At 34.7% G+C, this 22,178-nt stretch overlaps 1 protein-coding gene across 4 annotated transcripts in view; it reads left to right on the forward strand.

Moving 5' to 3' along the window:
• Positions 1–10,415, forward strand: part of LOC132756681 (dedicator of cytokinesis protein 7-like) — an 84,620-nt gene extending 74,205 nt beyond the window's left edge. For 2 of the 4 annotated variants that reach the window (XM_060747811.1, XM_060747819.1), the window contains 11 exons: positions 2,264–2,440; positions 2,852–3,112; positions 4,004–4,135; positions 4,452–4,586; positions 4,882–4,971; positions 5,397–5,487; positions 5,809–5,954; positions 6,792–6,935; positions 7,824–7,933; positions 8,762–8,917; positions 9,438–10,415. In XM_060747811.1, coding sequence (XP_060603794.1) covers positions 2,264–2,440; positions 2,852–3,112; positions 4,004–4,135; positions 4,452–4,586; positions 4,882–4,971; positions 5,397–5,487; positions 5,809–5,954; positions 6,792–6,935; positions 7,824–7,933; positions 8,762–8,917; positions 9,438–9,504 — 1,509 coding nt within the window. In that variant the 3' untranslated portion in view covers positions 9,505–10,415. The remainder of the gene's footprint in view (positions 1–2,263; positions 2,441–2,851; positions 3,113–4,003; positions 4,136–4,451; positions 4,587–4,881; positions 4,972–5,396; positions 5,488–5,808; positions 5,955–6,791; positions 6,936–7,823; positions 7,934–8,761; positions 8,918–9,437) is intronic. The other 2 variants (XM_060747826.1, XM_060747833.1) reach the window with 1 other exon arrangement.
• The last annotated feature ends 11,763 nt before the right edge of the window (positions 10,416–22,178 follow it).

Raw genomic sequence — 22,178 nt, forward strand, 5'->3', positions numbered from 1 at the left:
AGTTTGTTCAAATAAAAGCCCTGGGGTCAAAATTGGCCCCGCCCCGGGGGATCATTGATTTTCCCTATATGTGTATAGTAAAAACTTAAAAAATCTTCTTTTAAAGAACTGTAAGAGCTAGAGCTTAGATATTTGGCATGAAACATCTTCTAGTGAATGTCTACCAAGTTTGTTCAAATAAAAGCCCTGGGGTCAAAATTGGCCCCGCCCCAGGGTGTCATTGATTTTCCCTATATGCATATAGTAAAAACTTAAAAATCTTCTTTTAAAGAACCGTAAGAGCTAGAGCTAAGATTTTTGGCATGAAACATGTTCTAGTGAGTGTCTACCAAGTTTGTTCAAATAAAAGCCCTGGGGTCAAAATTGGCCCCTCCCCGGGGGGTCATTGACTTTCCCTATATGCATATAGTAAAAACTTTAAAAATCTTTTTTCAAGAACCGTAAGAGCTAGAGCTTAGATATTTGGCATGAAACATGTTCTAGTGAGTGTCTACCAAGTTTGTTCAAATAAAAGCCCTGGGGTCAAAATTGGCCCCGCCCCAGGGGATCATTGATTTTCCCTATATGCATATAGTAAAAACTTAAAAAATCTTCTTTTAAAGAACCCAAAGAGCTAGAGCTAAGATATTTAGCATGAAACATGTTCTAATGGGTGTCTACCAAGTATGTTCAAATAAAAGCCCTGGGGTCAAAACTGGCCCCGCCCCTGGGGTCATTGATTTTCCTTATATGTGTATAGCAAAAACTTAAAAATCTTCTTTGAAAAAACCCAAATAGCTAGAGTTTAGATATTAAGCATGAAACATCTTTAAGTAAATATCTACAAAGTTTGTTCAAATAAAAGCCCGGGGGTCAAAACTGGCCCTGCCCCAGGGGTGTCATTGATTTTAACTATATGTGTATAGTAAAAACTTAAAAAACCCAATGAGCTAGAACTTAGATGTTTAGCAATTGAAACATCTTCTTATGGGTGTCTACCAAGTCTGTTCAAATAAACATAGAACAGAACAGAACAGAAATTTTATTCAAGATTTGTACATTGTACATCATCTTACAATTTGTACAATTTAAATATACTATACAATAGTCACATGACATTTAATGTACATAAATATAGCTATAGATCTTAACATACATAATTTTAACAATGAAAATATAGATAAAGAATACAACATGAAATATTCTATTTACTTCCTACATGGAGGATTAACCATTCATTATTACATATTATAAGACATGGATGTTCTATTAGCCATAGCATCTCTGATATAGTAAGCCAAGTTACACAATATTTTCTTATTATTACAATTTAACAATTCAATAAATTTGAACATACTTGGTCTAACATAGTAGTATCTCTTAATATATTTTTTACGAATTTCAAGAAAACAGGTACATATTAATATAAAATGGTATTCATCTTCAATATCACAAAGATTACAATATATACAATATCATTCATTTCTAGGAATTCTGTTTACACCATAATGTCCGGTTTGTATCAGTCATGCATATGAAGACATACGTATTCTACTTATATAAGTTCTAAGATTTCCTGGTATAAGATCTTAATAATGTTCATAACCAAACCCACTCTTCAAATTATTATACAAATTCAAAACTGGGCTACCATTCAAATAAACGTATAAAAGCCCTTGGGTAAAAATTGGCCTGGGGGGGAGGGGCTATATACAGGTGAGCAACCTCAGGGCCATCATGGCCCTCTTGTCTTGTCTCTTTGTGAAAAATTATAAAGTTATCCTACTCACTTAGGACTTGAGAGTGTTTTTTATGTTTGAAGGTGACCACTTCAAAAGTTCACCATTATCTTCACTGTAACAATTAAACAACTCTGGCAAAGTATTATAAATAAAGATGGCGTCTATAGCCAAGTTGTTAAGGTTGTTGACTTCAAACCATTTGCCCCTCATCACTATGGGTTCGAATCCCGACAGGGACTTTTGAATTATTCTTGTGAGGAAGCTATCTAGCTAGCATACAGAATGTTCTACTTAGGTGCCCATTTGTGCTTGAAACAATGCTAGGAAGGGCACCTGAGGACTTCCTCCACCACTTATCCTGGAAAGTTGCCATATGACATATATTGTGTTAGAGCAATGTAAAACCCAACAACGACAAAAAGAACATTTAAAAAATATTAACAAAGCATCTAATTTTACAGTAAAATGAATCTGTTGTTATAAAGGGAGGTAACTGTATCATTGAATGTTGTATATTTGTGGATATTACTCTGTATTTATAGGTGAAAGATTTAGTATTCAACCTGCACATGATTCTGTCAGACACTGTCAAGATGAAAGAATTCCAGGAAGATCCAGAGATGTTGCTAGATTTAATGTACAGAATCGCCAAGGGTTACCAGACATCACCTGATCTCCGCCTGACATGGCTACAAAATATGGCTACCAAACATAGTGAGGTAATGCATTGAGTCAAGAAATTGTTCCAAAACTTCTTTACTATTTGATTTATGATCATTTGATATTTATATTAAAAAACAACAACAAAAACAACAGGTACCCTCAGGAATAAGTGTTTTTGACTATGGTTTATGGAAAGGGTCTGCCTTTTCAGTTTTGAAGTGTTTTAATTGCATTACATATAAGGAAGCTATCCAGCTAGCTTACGAAAAATTTGAGGTTCTACTCAGGTCCCCGATCATGCCTGAAATAATGCATGGAAGGGCACCTGAGGTCATTCTCCTCAACCAGTAAAGCTATAAAGTCGCCAAATGACCTATACTGTGTTGGTTCGACTTAAAACTCAACAACAAGACTTAACTTGTTTAAAAAAAAACAGAAGATAACATTTTTATGTTTTTCCTTTACAGAGAGGTAACCACGCTGAAGCAGCCCATTGTTTGGTCCATGCAGCTGGACTGATATCTGAGTATCTGAACATGCTTGAAGACAAGACGTACCTGCCTGTAGGCTGTGTGGAGTTTCAGCGTATTACACCTAACGTGCTGGAGGAGAGTGCCGTATCAGATGATATAGTGTCACCAGATGAGGAAGGTATTTGTACCGGCATGTACTTCACAGAGAATGGTCTGGTCGGTCTGCTAGAACAAGCTGCAAGCTGTTTTACTATGGTAAGTTATGTATAGCAAACGTTTTTTTAGCTCAAGATTTAGGAGAAAGATGTTTTATAGCCATTTTATTGACCAACTTGATGGCGAGAGTTTTTGTTTACTTGATTGTTAATGATCACTGCTAAATAACTTTCAAAAGATATTCACTTCAAACTTAAATTTGTTGAACACAGTTGTCAAGATGACAGTTTTTTTCTGACAAATTGACCAAAACATTTTAATAATAGCCAGTAAAGCCATTTTGTCCTTATGTCCTTCTGTGTACTTGCTTACTATTTTAAAGGGGCTTCCGTGGCCAAATGATTAAGGTCTTTGGCATCAAAGTACTTGCCCAGCACCACTTTCAGTTAGAATTTCCCAAGAGACTTTGGATTCTTTCATGTGAGGAAGCTGTCAAGCTAGTTAACAGAATGTCAGTAGTTGTTGTACTAAGGTGTCTGTTTGTGCATAAAATAATTCATGGAGGGGCACCAGAGGGCTTCCTCCATATGTTCAGCTGTACAGTTGCCATATGACCTTTATAGTGTGACTGTCAGTGTGTAATCCAACAAAACAAATCATGGCACCAAAATTTATAATTATTGGCCAGCTCTGGAAAAAGTTGTGTTGGAAAGCATTTGTCAGTGTCATCAGTAATTTTGGTTGATTGTAATGTAGAACATGTGGTATATTTCAGACTGGAATGTACACGGCATTTAGGAATATTCTTCCTTGATTAAAAAGTAAATCATGTGGTATAATACTATATTTCAGGCTGGAATGTACGAGGCAGTTAGGAATATTCTTACTTGATTGTAATGTAAATCATGTTGTATATTTTAGACTGGAATGTACAAGGCATTTTAGAATATTCTTGCTTGATTGTAATGTAAATCATGTGGTATATTTCAGGCTGGAATGTACGAGGCATTAAGCAAGGTGTACAGAGTTCTAATACCTATACATGAACATAACAGAGATTTTAAGAAGTTGGCACATCTTCATGGTAAACTACAAGAGTCTTTCAACCAAGTCATTAAACAGGTTAGTTTATTTCATGTAATTTTCAAATATCTAATTTAAAATATTACAGAAATAGATAAATCATGATATCACAAGGATGGGGGTGGTTGAGTAAGGGTGGGGGGGGGGGTACAGTATTTATGATTTTAAAAATCTCATTTGTCTTATTGTTTTGCATCATGGTAAACTTTTCAATGTACAGATGTTTGGATAGAATTGGATATAACAAGAGCCATATCTAAAACAGAATGTTCATGAAAAGATATAAATCAGTTTATTCTAGAAACATAATTATACATTTACATTTATTAAAGGTTTTGTGTAATGAATTTTACAGGAGGGTAAGCGTATGTTTGGCACTTATTTTCGTGTTGGTTTCTATGGGCACAAGTTTGGTGACCTGGATGGAGAAGAGTTTGTGTACAAGGAACCAGCCATTACTAAACTACCAGAAATATCTCACAGACTAGAGGTTAGTTACTGCTTATAAGTTATCCTTTATATTAGTTTTATTGTCCTTATTTGCTGTTATTTTACCTTCGCGGGATTTTTTAAATAAAAGTAATCAGTTAACTCATTAGGCCAAAGAATTCTAGCAGCACTATGCCATCAGTATAGAATAAGGCCAGTGTGCACAACCTTGAAGTCTAATCAGGCTGGATAATAAAATTCCACGATATTACATTGGACATGTCCAAATTCAAAGCATCCAGAATAGAATTGAAAGGCTTTGTAATTATTATGATTGTTTTAATTTTATTTTGCAGAGTTTCTATGGAGATAGGTTTGGACATGATGTAATATCTATGATTAAGGATTCTAATACAGTAGAGAGGGAAAAACTTGACCAAAACAAAGTAGGTTTCTTTGATTTAGCAGTTTTTCTATTTAATCTAAAGTTTAAAAATTGTTTGTTTTAACTTGTTTTTTTTATCAAGGCTGGTAGCATATTTTAGCCACTTACATTGTAGGTGTCTACTTCCATGGGAATTACCAGTATTGGTGTCATATGAGGTAACATGGTTGTGACCTGAGTAGAGCTCGAACCCATGATCCCTGTGTTGTGAGGCAGACCCATTAACCATTAGGTCATGGCTCATCTGTTTCGATTTAATTCCACAAAAAAGTGTCAAAATCTGAATTCAAAATTGCATGTTATTTTAAATAATGATGAACAAATAATTATTCAATTGAATTATTGAAAGTATTTCAGAGTTTTGTGATTATTCCTTTGTTGAATTTTTATTGTAAATTCAGAATTGTGATAATTTTGTTATTGTAGGCATTTATACAGATCACCTATGTGGAGCCATATTTTGATTCTTATGAGTTGAGAGATCGGGTGACTTACTATGAGAAAAACATTAACATCAGTGAGTGGTTTGCTTAATTTTGTTTAAATTCAGTTTAATTTCAAGTTATCAAAGTTTATTCCATAGCAATAAAAACATTTCTATTTGTAAGTATATATAATTTAATTTAATTTAATGATATAGGGGAAAGCAGACTTGTACAGCTAGAATATTTATTTATCTCCTTTTGTATTAATAAGAAGGCTTCCTTCGAATTGCTTTACCTTGACCTATTGCTTTTAATCAATATCTGGTGTTCAGAGCAGGACTTTTAAATGTTTCAGTTTCAATATGTTCAAAGTACATACTTTTACTCCACATAAATGTATTGTATATTTCCAGAGAGGTTTATGTATGCGACACCATTTACTCTTGATGGAAGGGCTCATGGTGAGCTACAAGAACAGTACAAGAGGAAAACCATTCTAACAACCAATCATTTCTTCCCATATGTCAAGACACGCCTCTCTGTTATAAACAGGGAGCAGGTGAATATAATTCTATATTTTGCATTAATTTGCGTTATCTGATCCTTGTATTCCATTCATTGTATCTTAGTGGAAGGTTTTAAGAGTCTTACCCTAGTTGGTTTGAATCCTGGCACAAAATAATTGTGTATTATTGGAACAGTTCTCAGAAAAAATCATAAGGAAAGTTAAGTATTGAAAACCCATCCTTTTGACTCTTGATGTTCAACAGTGTTCAACAATTGCTATCAGTCTCTGGTGAAGCTCTATTGTAAAATGATAGACGGTTCTAATGAGCTGCCTGCTTGAACATAGATTGTGCACAGACAGACGCTTGATAGGTTTTTCCATCAGAAAAAACAGGAAAATTCCATAATGATGTTTGCAGTGTTTTTGTGGCTTAAAACTGAACATCAATAAAGAACACTTGGAGCTAAAATTATTGGTAAAGGACCACACAATTATTTCTTCAACTGTTATATAATTGAAAATGTGCCATAAGTCATACATAAAAAATGTGTTTGTGTGACAGGTAGGGGAGCCCATGACCGTGTATTTAATGTTGTTGACTTCAAACTACTTGCCCCTAACCCCTTTAGGGAATAAATCCTTCAAGAGGCTTTGGAGGCTTCATGTGGGTAAGCTATCCAGCTAGCTTACAGAACGTTGGTGGTTCTACTCAGGTGCCCGTTTGTGCCTGAAATAATGCATGGAAGGGTACTCGAGGTCTTCCTCCACCAGTAAAGCTGGAACGTCTCCATATATCCTATACTGTGCCGGTGTGATGTAAAATCCAATCAAACAAACAAACATGCTATGTTAACAACAGAAAATGAATATATATTATATTAATTGTAGGTAATTCTATCACCGATTGAAGTAGCTATTGAGGATATTATGAAGAAGACGAAGGAGTTGGCTATTGCACTGAGACAGGATCCACCAGATACCAAGATGTTACAGATGGTAATGCAGGGGTGTCTTGGTACCACAGTTAACCAGGTATTGTCTATATTTTAATTATGCTGGCTCCAATTAATGGTTAAGAGTTCTTCAACATTTGATTAATTATTTGTAGGTATTTTCTTAAACAAATTATCCTGAATTCATCTGATAACCTCATGTCATATTTTTGCAATTATGAAAACGTACTTATTCATCATTTAACTCTCACCACCCTGACTTAATGTAATGGACCTTTCCGCTTTGAAAAGACACCCCCCCCCCCCATAAAAACCCAAGGTCACACTTTGAGGTTAAAGCTTAAAGAAACTCCACTGAGGTCCCAAAAGCCTAAAAACATAAAAGTTGAATTTCTTATGTAGATCAACTGGGGCACTTTAAACAGAAAGATATGCAAAAGATAATTAAGAAATATACTTCAAAATAAATTAAAAATCGTATATTTTTTGTGCTTTTCTTTATCCAATTTAAGTGAAAAAAAGGTTACAACAATTTTCAATTTTGGGTCATTTTTAACAATTAAACAATTATTCTGGAAATACAGAGTGAGGGGAATATATAAATTATTGTCATATTAAATGTCATTTGTGAATTGCCCACATACCTTGATCGATGCAAAAAGTTACTGACTGTACACAAAATATAACCTGTAACTGACCATATTCTGTATGGATTATGTATTTGTCACATTTTGTGGCTTTGAAATAGTGAAAACTATACAAATGTATTTCTGTTGACACATACACAGGAGTTATATCATTAAATTTCTTAAATGAAATTATTGTAACTTGCATGTGTAGATCTAGCATTAATAAAAAATTTTGCAGTGAATGTCCAGATCCATACCAATGGCACAATTTTGTGCTTCATGTAAAACTTTCCTTAAGCAGGGAATGTTGGTAACTCTGTTACAAATTCTTGTTACAGGGACCAGTGGAGGTAGCAAATGTATTCCTGAAGGAAGTTGCTGAAGGGAAACAGGTTGGAATGAAACATCATAACAAGTTGAGACTCTGCTTCAAAGATTTCCTGAAAAAGTAAGTGAAATTTTCTCGTAGGGCCTTTGATAATAAGTTTCTAAATTGTGATTTTGACATCAGGTTAATTCATATACCAAAAGTTGTGCATGAAATTTGTGATTCAAGACATTTTAATCACTTAATTATTTAAGATAATTTTATTTGGTATTTTTCATTGCTACTTCCCTATTTATAGTTAGATGCAGAATATATTAAGGTATTTTACTATTAGACAACTATTTACTTGTTTTATTTTGAAATTAAGTAAATTAAACAGCATCCTTCAAATAACCTTTAGCCTGCTTTCAGCTACTAATATGGCCATTATACACAGCAGTCTGCACCCTTATGCTGTCTGATTATGGTCTGCACTGTTTGCTGTTCAGGCACTGCATATTTTTAAATTTTCCCTAAAAATTTTGAATGGCTATGTCTTAATTGAGAGATTGACAAGATTTTTAGCAAGATAAGCATAAAACAGGTAAACATAAAACATTATTTGTGTTTTCATGACTTGAATGGAAGAAAAACAAATGTTTATCACATACCTGTGCTGCTTGACGTCATTTGTGTTATATAAACATAGTGTAAAGACGCGCTAAATGTTAGCGTTATATCATAGGCGCTTCAATGAAAAAAGTTCTTTTTCATTTCAAACAGTATTTATTTTTGGTATGTGATAAATAGAATATTAAATTCATGTTAGTTCATTACTGAATTTATTGAACTTGTTGAATTAAATAATATTAAGCTTGCCAGAAGCTCACATAATATAGTTTTATTCAACTCATTTAATAAATCTGTTTTTAACTTACACTCATTCAATATCCTCTATTCATTTTCCAGGTGTTGTGATGCCCTACACAGAAATAAATCACTAATTACACATGAGCAGAAGGAATATCAGAGAGAACTGGAGAGAAATTATCATGTAATAAAAGGCAAACTTCTTCCCTGGATATCCAATGCAGCCACACTTAAACGTACAAAGCATCATAGAAGGTATGGGAAATATTACTTTTTATGTTCATCACCTCAAATTAATTGTAGAGGAGTGTGTGATAACCTGTTTGTTCTTCCATCCCTTCCTTTGTACTCACTTTTATTTTAATGGCCAAATGTGATATTTTGTAATGAATGGTTGCATCTTGCACACCTAGTAGAGCTGGGTACCACCAGGACAAATATACTGTGGTATACCATGTTATGGCCCATACCGCAATATTTACCTCAGTATCCCATACTACAGATGTACTTTTTGTACATGTTTGTGCTATAGTAGTAAATGCCATAAAAATTACAACAAATATGCATCACTAACTTCTATTTATTCAAAAAGAAAAACAAAAGTTCAAAAAGGAAGAGAGCAACCTAAGAATATGCAGCCAGTTAAAATGACACCAATATATAAGCTGGCTACTATTGTTTTAAGTTATTATTTTGGCTTTTGTTGTAAGGGTTACCTTTATTACTCTAAAGACTCTATTGTTCAGTCATATTCAAATGCTTTTGTCTGTTCCAGGGAAGGTAAAGAGTCCAGAAAGCATCACCAAGTAGCAAGCACAACTCAAAGTTCTTCACAAGTGTAGCTTAAGCCACAAAATAAATTTTCAAATAACAATTTGCTGTCTTTTATTTAAGAAAATGAACATTTTAATGGAACCATATTCCTAATGTCAGAAGAGACACCAATACTACTTGCATCAAGATGTACCATTATGTAATCATACATAACTGCCAAACATACTTAATGGGATCAAGGAAGATCTGAAGTTCATATTTTAGCGATGGGATATTGTATATGTGTTACTAAAAATATTTTGTTGTATTATGAAGCAAGTATTTGACTTTATTTTGCTTGCACATTTAGGCATATAATTATGATTATTTATGCATATATGGTCATTTAGGCATATAAGTATGATTATTTTTGCATGTATGGTCATTTAGGCATATAATCATGATTATTTATGCATATATTGTCATTTAGGTATATAATTATGATTATTTGCACATGTATGGCCATTTAGGCATATAATTATTATTATTTACACATGCATTATGATTAAGGCATGTATGACCTGGTTTAGACTATATACTCCTACTGTTATTTCATCTAGTAGCTAAAAAATTTGGTTTGGTCATATATACCTCATTTTCTCTTCTTTTTTTCGATAATCAATGAGGTATCAAGGTACCAATTTTTTCGACAATTGTGACACATTGTGTCAAATTTTTATGTGTCATCTTACGTCAGCTATAATACCAAAATGACACATTTGACATTGAATATCATTTTTTTGATAAATAAATATGATTATACATGTATGTATGTGATATGATTTGTACAATCATTGGGCATTTAACATTTACCCTGCTTTGTTTGTGTAACTTATTTTTGTTAGTGTTAGCGATTTTAAGTTTGGAATACCACCATTTGTATAAAGTATAGGGTTTAGTTAAAGTTGCACTGATATATAGTCTGCCATGTTTTTTATACTGGTGGTATCATTTTATCACTGAAATGTTTAATACATGTTGATATATAATTAAGTTGCCATAATTTATGATATTGTTGTTGAAATATTTGTAAAAAATGAGCTTGCCTTATTAGAACTGTGTAGAAATGAGAAGTTTTACCTTGCTTATAAAACTGTGATGTTTGCTTAAGTAGTTTAACTACTTCTAGAAGAATTGCTTTTTGCACTTTTGTTAATTTTGAATTTTATAATTGGATTTAAAGGTATTGGTTTGAATGTGTTACTAAAATATTGTCAGTGTTGCAGTATGGATATGGGGGTTCGTTGTTAAACAGATTCATATGTTACACCTGTATATGACATAATGTCCCAGGGATCCGAGATTGCACCAGATACAGTTGTATAGGGTGTCCCAAAAACAAATTTGTCCCGAAAATAAATTAGTAAAAAACATAATTTACCTAGTATTCAGATAATGATAGATAAGTTATACTGATTACATTGTATTATACAGAGTGTTTTTAAATATTGAATGCAATTCCTGTTTACTGTATACAAGGATATTTCCGCATGTCAAAAAGTTAGCAAATTTAAAATTCCAGAGATTTGTGAGGAAATATCAGCGAATCATGCAAGTGTAGAATTTAATAATAGATTGGTTGATATTTATTACGCTAGAGGAAAGTTTAGTAATTTTTGTCAATATGCGAAATTTGCCATTTATTTTTGTGTCGCTAACTTAACCACTTATATAGTATAAAGTTGTAAGTGTGACATTGTAAAAATAATGAAAGCTTACTGGCGTTATTTAAATTTGAGCCGTGTCAGGACAAAACCAACATAGTGCATTTGTGACCAGCATGGATCCAGACCAGCATGTGCATCCACGCAGTCTGATCAGGATCCATGCTGTTCGCTATCAGTTTCTCTACTTTTTATAGGGTTGGTAAGCGAACAGCATGGATCCTGATCAGACTGCGCGAATGCGCAGGCTGGTCTGGATCCATGCTGGTCGCAAACCCATTATGTTGGTTTTGATGTGACGTGGCTCATTTTAGTTTTATTCCATCAGTAGTCTAATGTAAATTTAGGAATTTATTAATAAATTTGCATATACCATGCATTATTTGTTACTCAAACTTCAGTGTATAAAAAATATCACCAATTACAATACATGTATGTTCAAACAATTTATTTTGTTTTATCAGTAATGTATTCTTAACTGTAATGGAGGTCAGATCTGAAGTTGTTTTATGTGTTCAATCATTGTTTTTTATTGTCTTTAAATAAGTTTGTTTGATTTAGGTTTCAATTTTTTTTCTCTTCATACTAACATTATTATTATTATTATTCACTTTCATGACTACCGCAAATTTCTGCCTAAAACTGATTTCTTCCTGAAAAGGGCACATCTGATTAAAAACTAAGGGTTTAAAACCTACATGTATCACTGTCATTACACATTGTTTAAGTAATAGTATTACAAGAGCCTTCTTTGTAATGCCCCCATTTCGAAGAAAAGGGGGTATATTGCTTTGCACTTGTCGGTCCGTCGGTCCGTAGACCAAATGGTTTCCGAGTGATAACTAAAGAACCCTTAGGCCTAGGAACTTCAAACTTGGTATGGTGATTGGTCATGACCAGTAGATGACCCCTATTGATTTTGGGGTCAAGGGGTCAAAGGTCAAGGTCACATTGACCTTGAAAGCAAAAACGGTTTCCGATCAATAACTAAAGAACCTTAAGGCCTAGGAACTTCAAACTTGGTATGGTGATTGGTCATGATCAGTAGATGACCCCTATTGATTTTGGGGTCAAGGGGTCAAAGGTCAAGGTCACATTGACCTTGAAAGCAAAAACGGTTTCCGATCAATAACTAAAGAACCTTAAGGCCTAGGAACTTCAAACTTGGTATGGTGATTGGTCATGATCAGTAGATGACCCCTATTGATTTTGGGGTCAAGGGGTCAAAGGTCAAGGTCACATTGACCTTGTAAGCAAAAACGGTTTCCGATCAATAACTAAAGAACCTTAAGGCCTAGGAACTTCAAACTTGGTATTGTGATTGGTCATGATCAGTAGATGACCCCTATTGATTTTGGGGTCAAGGGGTCAAAGGTCAAGGTCACATTGACCTTGAAAGCAAAAACGGTTTCCGATCAATAACTAAAGAACCTTAAGGCCTAGGAACTTCAAACTTGGTATGGTGATTGGTCATGATCAGTAGATGACCCCTATTGATTTTGGGGTCAAGGGGTCAAAGGTCAAGGTCACATTGACCTTGTAAGCAAAAACGGTTTCCGATCAATAACTAAAGAACCTTAAGGCCTAGGAACTTCAAACTTGGTATGGTGATTGGTCATGACCAGTAGATGACCCCTATTGATTTTGGGGTCAAGGGGTCAAAGGTCAAGGTCACATTGACCTTGAAAGCAAAAACGGTTTCCGATCAATAACTAAAGAACCTTAAGGCCTAGGAACTTCAAACTTGGTATGGTGATTGGTCATGATCAGTAGATGACCCCTATTGATTTTGGGGTCAAGGGGTCAAAGGTCAAGGTCACATTGACCTTGAAAGCAAAAACGGTTTCCGATCAATAACTAAAGAACCTTAAGGCCTAGGAACTTCAAACTTGGTATGGTGATTGGTCATGATCAGTAGATGACCCCTATTGATTTTGGGGTCAAGGGGTCAAAGGTCAAGGTCACATTGACCTTGTAAGCAAAAACGGTTTCCGATCAATAACTAAAGAACCTTAAGGCCTAGGAACTTCAAACTTGGTATGGTGATTGGTCATGACCAGTAGATGACCCCTATTGATTTTGGGGTCAAGGGGTCAAAGGTCAAGGTCACATTGACCATGAAAGCAAAAACGGTTTCCGATCAATAACTAAAGAACCTTAAGGCGTAGGAACTTCAAACTTGGTATGGTGATTGGTCATGATCAGTAGATGACCCCTATTGATTTTGGGGTCAAGGGGTCAAAGGTCAAGGTCACATTGACCTTTTCAGCAAAAACGGTTTCCGATCAATAACTAAAGAACCTTAAGGCCTAGGAACTTCAAACTTGGTATGGTGATTGGTCATGATCAGTAGATGACCCCTATTGATTTTGGGGTCAAAGGTCAAGGTCACATTGACCTTGTAGGTAAAAACGGTTTCCAATCAATAACTAAAGAACCTTAAGGCCTAGGAACTTCAAGCTTGGTATGGTGATTGGTTATGACCAATCAGATGACCCCTATTGATTTTGGGGTTAAGGGGTCAAAGGTCAAGGTCACATTGACCTTGTAGGTAAAAACGGTTTCCGATCAATAATGAAAGAACTCTTAGGCCTAGGGACTTCAAACTTGAGATGGTGATTGTTCATGATCAGTAGATGACCCCTATTGATTTTGGGGTCAAGGGGTCAAAGGTCAAGGTCACATTGACCTCTTAGGTAAAAACGGTTTCCGATCAATAACTAAAGAACCCTTAGGCCTAGGAACTTCAAACTTGGTATGGTGATTTGTCATGACCAGCAGATGACCCCTATTGATTTTGGGGTTAAGGAGTTAAAGGGCAAGGTCACATTGACCTTGTAGGTAAAAATGCTTTCCGATCAATAACTTAAGAACCCTTATGCCTAGGAACTTCAAACTTTGTATGGTGATTGGTCATGACCAGCAGATGACCTATTGATTTTGGGGTCAAGGGGTCAAAGGTCAAGGTCACATTGACCTTGTAGGTAAAAACGGTTTCCGATCAATTTACTAAAAATGCTTAGGCCTAGGAACTTCAACCTTTGTGTGATGATTGGTCATGACCAGCAGATGACCCTACTGAGTTTTAGGTGAAGGGGTCAAAGGTCAAGGTCACATTGACCTTGGAAGTAAAAACGGTTTCTGATCAATAACTCAAGAACACTTAGGCCTAGGAACTTCAAACTTGGTATGGTGATTTGTCATGACCAGCAGATTACTCCTATTGATTTTGGGATTAAGCCCAAAGGTCAAGGTCACAATGACCTTGTAAGTAAAAACGGTTTCTGATCAATAACTAAAGAAAGCTTCGGCCTAGGAACTTTAAACTTGGCATGGTGATTGGTCATGACCAGCAGATGACCCCTATTGATTTTGGGGTCAAAGGTCAAGGTCACATTGACCTTGTATGTTAAAACGGTTTCCGATCAATAATAAAGAGAACCCTTAGGCATAGGAACTTCAACCTAGGCATGGTGATTGGTCATGACCAGCAGATGACCCCTATTGATTTTGGGGTCAAGGGGTCAAAGGTCAAGGTCACATTGACCTTGTAGGTAAAAACGGTTTCTGATCAATTTACTAAAAACGCCTAGGAACTTCAAACTTTGTATGATGATTGATCGTGACCAGCAGATGACCCCTATTGAGTTTTGGGTCAAGGGGTCAAAGTCATGACCAGTAGATACTTTATAACCCTTATTAATTGTTTGATCACTGGGTCAGAAGTCATGCATAATAACCTTATCACATGACTAATTGGCTGGTGATAGGGTGCATACATGTTTTACAAACATATCTTGTTTTGTTTTTGAATCCCCGTTTTTGAATATTATTTGTTATTTTGCATTAAAGATGCCACTTTAAAGAAGATTGGATATGTCAGCAAAAATTATGTTGACAGGTTATAAGATAGACTTTGGAAACGTAGAGAGAGATATTTTCTTGGATATTTATTGGTGTTTTTTGTATTTTTACAGTTGACAATAATGGAATATAATATTGTAGTGTTATTATGGAGTTCAATTTTACAGTATTACTGTCAGCAACAGCTGCTGATGTGTATAATCCTAGTTAAATATATTACAAAATGTCTCACGTCAGTTGTTAAATCTTCAGCTTCCTGTTTGTGTCATCTCTACAGAGTAGTGGGATAACTTCTCCGCTGTCTGCCTGTCTGTCCGTCACAAAACTTGTCCGCACTTCTCCTCAATATCAACTTGTGCAATTCCATCCAAACTTTACAAGAATTATCAGGTCCAATGTGTTTTCCGGATGAATGGTTTTTGGTCCTTGAATAGAAACTGTGTTTTGCACTGTTAATGATTTTTGTGACTCCTGCTACACTGCAGCTGCAACATGCAATCGGCTATCATGAGGCAACACATATGATCACTGATCACTCCTGTTTTAGTGAAAAGCATATTCTTAAGGCAGCACGTCTCCAGAATTTTGTTTTTATTTTTTTATGAAATCTTAAAAAAATGTTTCTTAAGTCAAATGTATAAAAAAGAAATTTAGTATAGCTTATGATACTTGATATCCAGTATGTGTTGAAATATTAGCGGCAATTTCTCTGATCCCATTATCAAGTGGGTTTAAATTTTATGAAAAGTGTAAATTCTGTCGTAGTTTGTTTGCAAATTGAATATTTATAGTGAATGCCTATCTATTTCTGAAAGATAATTGGAAGATTTATTTTTTCTCACTTTGGAGGTGTGCTGTTTTAAGTATGATTGAATAAATTTTGTGTTTTATTTTTGATGGGTCAGTGCAAGCATAGACTATAGACTAGATGTGTATATGGAAATTGAAGATACATAGCTTATTTTTGGACCAACCCATCATTTTATGTTTTCTATGTAACCTTGAGTGCAATATTCTAGTCTAATTTTAATCTTTTTTATCATGATTTGCAATTTGTCATATATAATGCTTTAGAATAGAGTTTTGAAGCTAAATTTTTTGTTGATTTTTTTATAAAGGTTTGATTAGTTCGTTGTAACGAGCTTCTGAAATACTCTGAATGGAGTTTTTTTTCCAAAGTGTTTGGCGCAATGTTTGTGTTCATACACCCCCTTATAAACGGAAATAGACCATTCGTTGAAGGGTATTTAAGATGAATGATTAGATTGACACAGTGGCATTTAATGCTGCCAGGGATTTAATTAGGAGTTAGGTGTGCGGTTCTACATGGAGGTCTGTTCATGCTTGTTATTATTTTACAAGTTCATTTGAAAAAAAATGCCATGATCAAAAGAAAGTAATGTACAAAGGCACTTACAATCCATGCATATTAGCAAAAATAGGTCAAAATATGCAAAATTATAGCCCTTACTGCTTATTAGGTACTAAAATAACCAACTAGCAAAATTGAAATAAGAAACTTTAACCGTTTGTTCGATGAATCAAGAAATGTGATATCGCATATTTTAAGATGCAACCATGGATTTTGTGCTATTTACTTTCATTAAATAATACATTTGTGGGAATTAAATTACAACACGAGACATAATTGAAAGCATATAAAAAATATTTAATATGTATGCTTATATTCTTTTCTGCTTTCAATGTTTGAAAATAATTTTGTAAAAAAAGGCCGTCCCTGACAACGAAGCAAAAACAGAACAAAACTAACAACAAAAAATCGTCAGATCAAACAACCATCTTCTCCACAATGGGCTGGTTTGAATTCTTTATCTGAAAAAACATATATCGACACTTTAATGAATTAAATCATTGAACCCAATTCAAAAGCCAAATATATATAATTATATATATATAATAACAGACCTTTACACTAAACCAACAGATAAACACCTGTTAACTGGCATACAGACTCGTCTCATCTGGAATTGACAAATCAGTCAATACAATTTGAACTTGCCCTCCGTGCTACGCGAATATGTACTAATGAATTGACTTAGAAAAAAACATACGGGGAACATTAAAACTCGGTAACAGAAACTAGGCTATTAAGATCAACATATTGAATCAGAATTAAATAAAGTAGATAGTAAGACAAGAGCACCGCAAGGCGGAGCATTATATGCCCGAAAGTGATTTTTTTTAGTAAAGATGAAGCATTTGTAAGACATGGGCAGGGCTCGCGCTGGCAGGAGCCAATGAGCAAATTGGCTCCAAAATTATTAAATTGGCTCAAGAAAATCATGATTGGCTCCAACTTACGAAAAGTATAACTTTTGGAATATCCAGTCTAAATTTAGCATTTGCTATTTTAAGAATGGAAAAGTACACATTTGGTTTTCCATTTACAACTTCCGCTTTACAGCTTCTTATCACAAAACACTGTGACACAGTCTCCTTTTTGTGGGGTCATTGACTGGTCTTCCCTTCCATATAAACAGTACACAGCCTAATACACTGACCTCATGGTATGTTTACATGTTTATCAGCTGATAAATATGACACTAATTGGTGTGAATTGTTGAATGTGCGCTTGATAATTAGTCTTTATATTCAATATGAAACAATAACTAGCGGCATCTTAAGATTATCGCCAATCATATCAACAGCTTGGTTATGAAATGGATGACTTTAAGGTAAGTTTGCATTCATATAATTTTATTGTTGTTGATAAAATTAAAAAGATCAAAGGAATTATTATAGAGTTATAGAATAGAAGTTTTTTTTTAAAAAATTGCAAATTAAATCTGACCTAATAATGGCTCCAAAAAAGCATAAATTTGACAAAGAGTATATTTGACAATTAGTATTCCTGAAAAAAAAATTGACCTTACTTTAATTGTACATAACCTCTATCTGGAGCATTCTTGTTACAAATGGCATACATGGCTGTGAAATGTAAATGGAAAATTCAAGAAGCATACAACATATTTTTAGGAAACTTATGCTAATTACTTTACTCTTATAATGAATATTTGGCTTTTTTCCCCTGAATTATGTTTAGTTTAACTTTTGAACTTTTCAATATTCTTTTCTTCTTCAATAATTATTCTTCTTACTCTCAAATGTTTCTGTTTTTATAATTTCAGATAGTCCTCAAACCAAATCTTTGGCATTAACCAAGCAAGCTGAAGCAGCACATTGGAATGTGGTTCTGATGTCACTGTCATGCCACTACCTTAGATTTTATGAAAACATTGCTGACCAAATTAGCCTGGAAAATGTTATTCTTATAGCTACTGAGCCGCAAGCTTTTATGATCAGTTTTAAAGTGATAAAAATGTAGCTACCAAAATAAAGTTGGATATACATGTAGTTTATGTTTTTTTTCTAAATATCTCATGCCTTTTTAATATATGAACTAATGCTATAGATAAGTCTGACAATTGAATTCTGGTTATTTTGCAGTACCATTGCCTTCTTGAAAATAAAATACAGGCACGCAATTTTTGCCACGAAAAATTGGCTCAAAGAAAAAATCTGCCAGTGCTAGCCCTGCATGGGAATTAAATAATTTAAAAGTACATGTATTACCTCCTTCAAATAACAATCTCCTATGAAGTTTGAATATTGTTGGCCAAATGGAACTTAAGTTATGCTCCGGAAACTGTTTTTTAGTTTTTATGTAATAGTGACCTTGACCTTGTGACCCCAAAATCAATAGGGGTCTTCTACCCAATATGGACAATCATACTATGAAGTTTGAACACTGTGGGCCAAATGGAACGTAAGTTATGTTCTGGAAACTGTTTTCAGTTTTAAGGTAATAGTGACCTTGACCTTGTGACCTTAAAATCAATAGTGGTCTTCTACCCAATATGGACAATCATCCTATGAAGTTTGAATATTGTGGGCCAAATGGAAGTTAAGTTATGCTCCGAGAACTGTTTTCAATTTCTAAGTAATAGTGACCTTTGACCCCAAATCAATAGGGGTATTCTACCCAATATGGACAATCATCCTATGAAGTTTGAACACTGTGGGCCACATGGAACTTATGTTATGCTCCGGAAACTGTTTTCAGTTTAAGGAAATAAAGACCTTGACCTTTGACCCCAAAATCAATAGGGGTCTTCTACCCAATATGGACAATCATCCTATGAAGTTTGAACACTGTGGGCAAAATGGAACTTAAGTTATGCTCCGGAAACTGTTTTCAGTTTTAAGGTAATAGTGACTTTGACCTTGTGACCCCAACATCAAAAGGGGTCTTCTACCAGTCTTCTACCCAATATGGACAATCATCTTATGAAGTTTGAACACTGTGGGCCAAATGGAACTTCATTAAGTTATGCTTCGGAAACTGTTTTCAGTTTTAAGGTTATAGTTACCTTGACCCTTGACCTTGTGACCCCAAAATCAATAGGGGTCTTCTACCCAATATGGACAATCATCCTATGAAGTTTGAATATTGTGGCCCAAATGGAAGTTAAGATATGCTCCGGAAACCAAATTGCTAACAGACAGAGAGAAGGACGCCAGGATGTATAACATATTATGCCCAAAATTATTTCGAGTTTCCAGAGCGCTCCCGAATATAGGACAAATATTACGAAAACACCTACCTGAATTACACACATCAATCAGAATGCAAGAAGTATTCCCAAATCCTCCAATTACGGCATATGGAAGAGACAATAACCTACAGGACATTCTTGTTCATAAAAAACACAACAAATTATTCTTGCAACAGCCGAATTTCTGCGATCCTTGTGTGATTTGTCCATATGTCATTACATCAGACACACTTATTGGTGTGAACGGGGCCTCGTACAAGGTACGCAATCAGATCACGTGTAAATCTACGCAGTCTATTGTAAGCGTTGCGAACGTTATATTCATGTTTATCACACACCCGTGCCGATTTTGCGACTCCTTAAATATGGTATTGCACGCCGTGCATATATTTTCACGTGACGTCATTAGCGTAATACAAACATAGCGTAAAGACGTGCTACATGTTAGCGTTATACTATAGGCGCGTCATTGAAAAATGACTCTTATTATCCCCCGCCGAAAAGGCGGCGGGGGATATAGAAATAGTCTCCGTCTGTCCGTCCTTCCGTCCGCCATTTTTGTCCGGAGCATATCTCAAAAAGTATTTGAGGTATCAACTTGAAACTTCATAGGTGGATAGACCTCATTGAGGAGGAGTGCAGTGCACAAGAATGATAACTCTACCCTGCATAATTTTTGAGTTATTGACCTTTGTTATTTTTCAAAATTAATTTTTGTCCATAGCATAACTCAAAAAGCCTTTGAGATATCAACATGAAACTTCATAGGTGCATAGATCTCACTCAGGAGGTTTTCAGTGCACAAGAATGATAACTCTACCTTTCATAATTTTTGAGTTATTGCCCTTTATTATTTTTCATACTTAATTTTTCACCTGAGTTGAGCATAACTCTAAAAGTGTTTGAGATGTCAACATGAAATGTCATAGGTGGATAGATCTTATTGAGGAGGAATGCTGTGCACAAGAATGATAACTCTTTGCTATATAATTTTTGAGTTATTGCCCTTTGTTATTTTTCATACTATTTTGTCCGGAGCTTATCTCAAAAAGTATTTGAGGTATCAACTTGAAACTTCATAGGTGGATGGATCTCATTGAGGAGGAGTGCAGTGCACAAGAATGATAACTCTACCCTGCATAATTCTTGAGTTATTGCCCTTTGTTATTTTTCAAAATTAATTTTTGTCCATAGCATAACTCAAAAAGCCTTTGAGATATCAACATGAAACTTCATAGGTGCATAGACATCGCTCAGGAGGTGTGCAATGCACAAGAATGATAACTCTACCTTTCATAATTTTTGAGTTATTGCCCTTTGTTATTTTTCATACTTTCACCTGAGTGGAGCATAACTCAAAAGTGTTTGAGATGTCAACATGAAATGTCATAGCTGGATAGATCTTATTGAGGAGGAATGCTGTGCACAAGAATGATAACTCTTCCCTAAACAATTTTTGAGTTATTGCCATTTGTTCTTTTTCATAGTATTTTGTTGGGAGCTTATCTCAAAAAGTATTTGAGGCATCAACTTGAAACCTCATAGGTGGATAGATTTTACTGAGGTGGGTGCAGCACACAAGAATGATAACCTACCCTGCATTATTTTTCAGTTATTGCCCTTTGTTATTTTCAGCCATCATGCAGTATTCACATAGGTTTCAAATCTGTCATCACTTCAGCCATCAGTTTTCATTACCAAAAGACCTCTTAAAATTGAATTATTACTACATATACACTCTTCCAATGAGCAAACACTTTCGGCGGGGGATGGCCATGTTGACATGGCTCTTGTTTCACTTTAAACGGTCTTTAATTTAGGTATGTGATAAATAGAATATTAAATTCGTGTAAGTTCATTACTGAATTTATTGCACTCGTTGAATAAAATAATATTATGCTCGCCAGAGGCTCGCATAATATAATTTTATTCAACTTGTGCAATAAATTTAGTATTGAACTTGCACTCATTTTATATCCTCTATAGGTGAAACAGGGGATACGTTGTACCAAATACATCTTCTAAATTTATCCAGAATACGAACCAAGTACAACGATCCATTAACGGTGCATTTTTACAACGAACGACCATACAGTTTTTGTATTTTCTGATCGTAAGATCAGTAAATACATAGCTAACATCCACGGTCTAACACAAAATTTCCTAACAGTCCTAACAACGCAAAGTAGTTCTCACTCAAAACTGCTTAAAAACCAGCAATTTAAAAGAAAGAATAATTTTTAATGTAGGCATTTAACGAATTACAGTGCATTAAAAGTTTAGATTAGTCAATAGAAATATGAGGTTACAATCACAAATTTCGCGGATGAATATCTTTTTTACCCAATGAAAAATGTTCGGCTATTTCCGTAAAGCTTCGGATTATCATGAATATCATTTTAATCAATGAAAATTGAAAAATTTGTAATCAAGTTAAAATTTTATGAATAAGTTAAACTTACCAGTCATAAATATACATGTAGGATTTACTTCCCTTTGTTTACAATCGGACTCGCCGAGGCGCATGCGTAAACTAAAAAGCAAGCGTCCATAGGACCGGTAAAAGCATGCGCCCCTTTTACTGATTAAGTGAAAACA

Source organism: Ruditapes philippinarum, unplaced genomic scaffold (genome assembly GCF_026571515.1).
Source record: "Ruditapes philippinarum isolate M1 unplaced genomic scaffold, ASM2657151v2 ctg3465_1_1_1_1, whole genome shotgun sequence".
Classification (NCBI taxonomy): domain Eukaryota; kingdom Metazoa; phylum Mollusca; class Bivalvia; order Venerida; family Veneridae; genus Ruditapes; species Ruditapes philippinarum.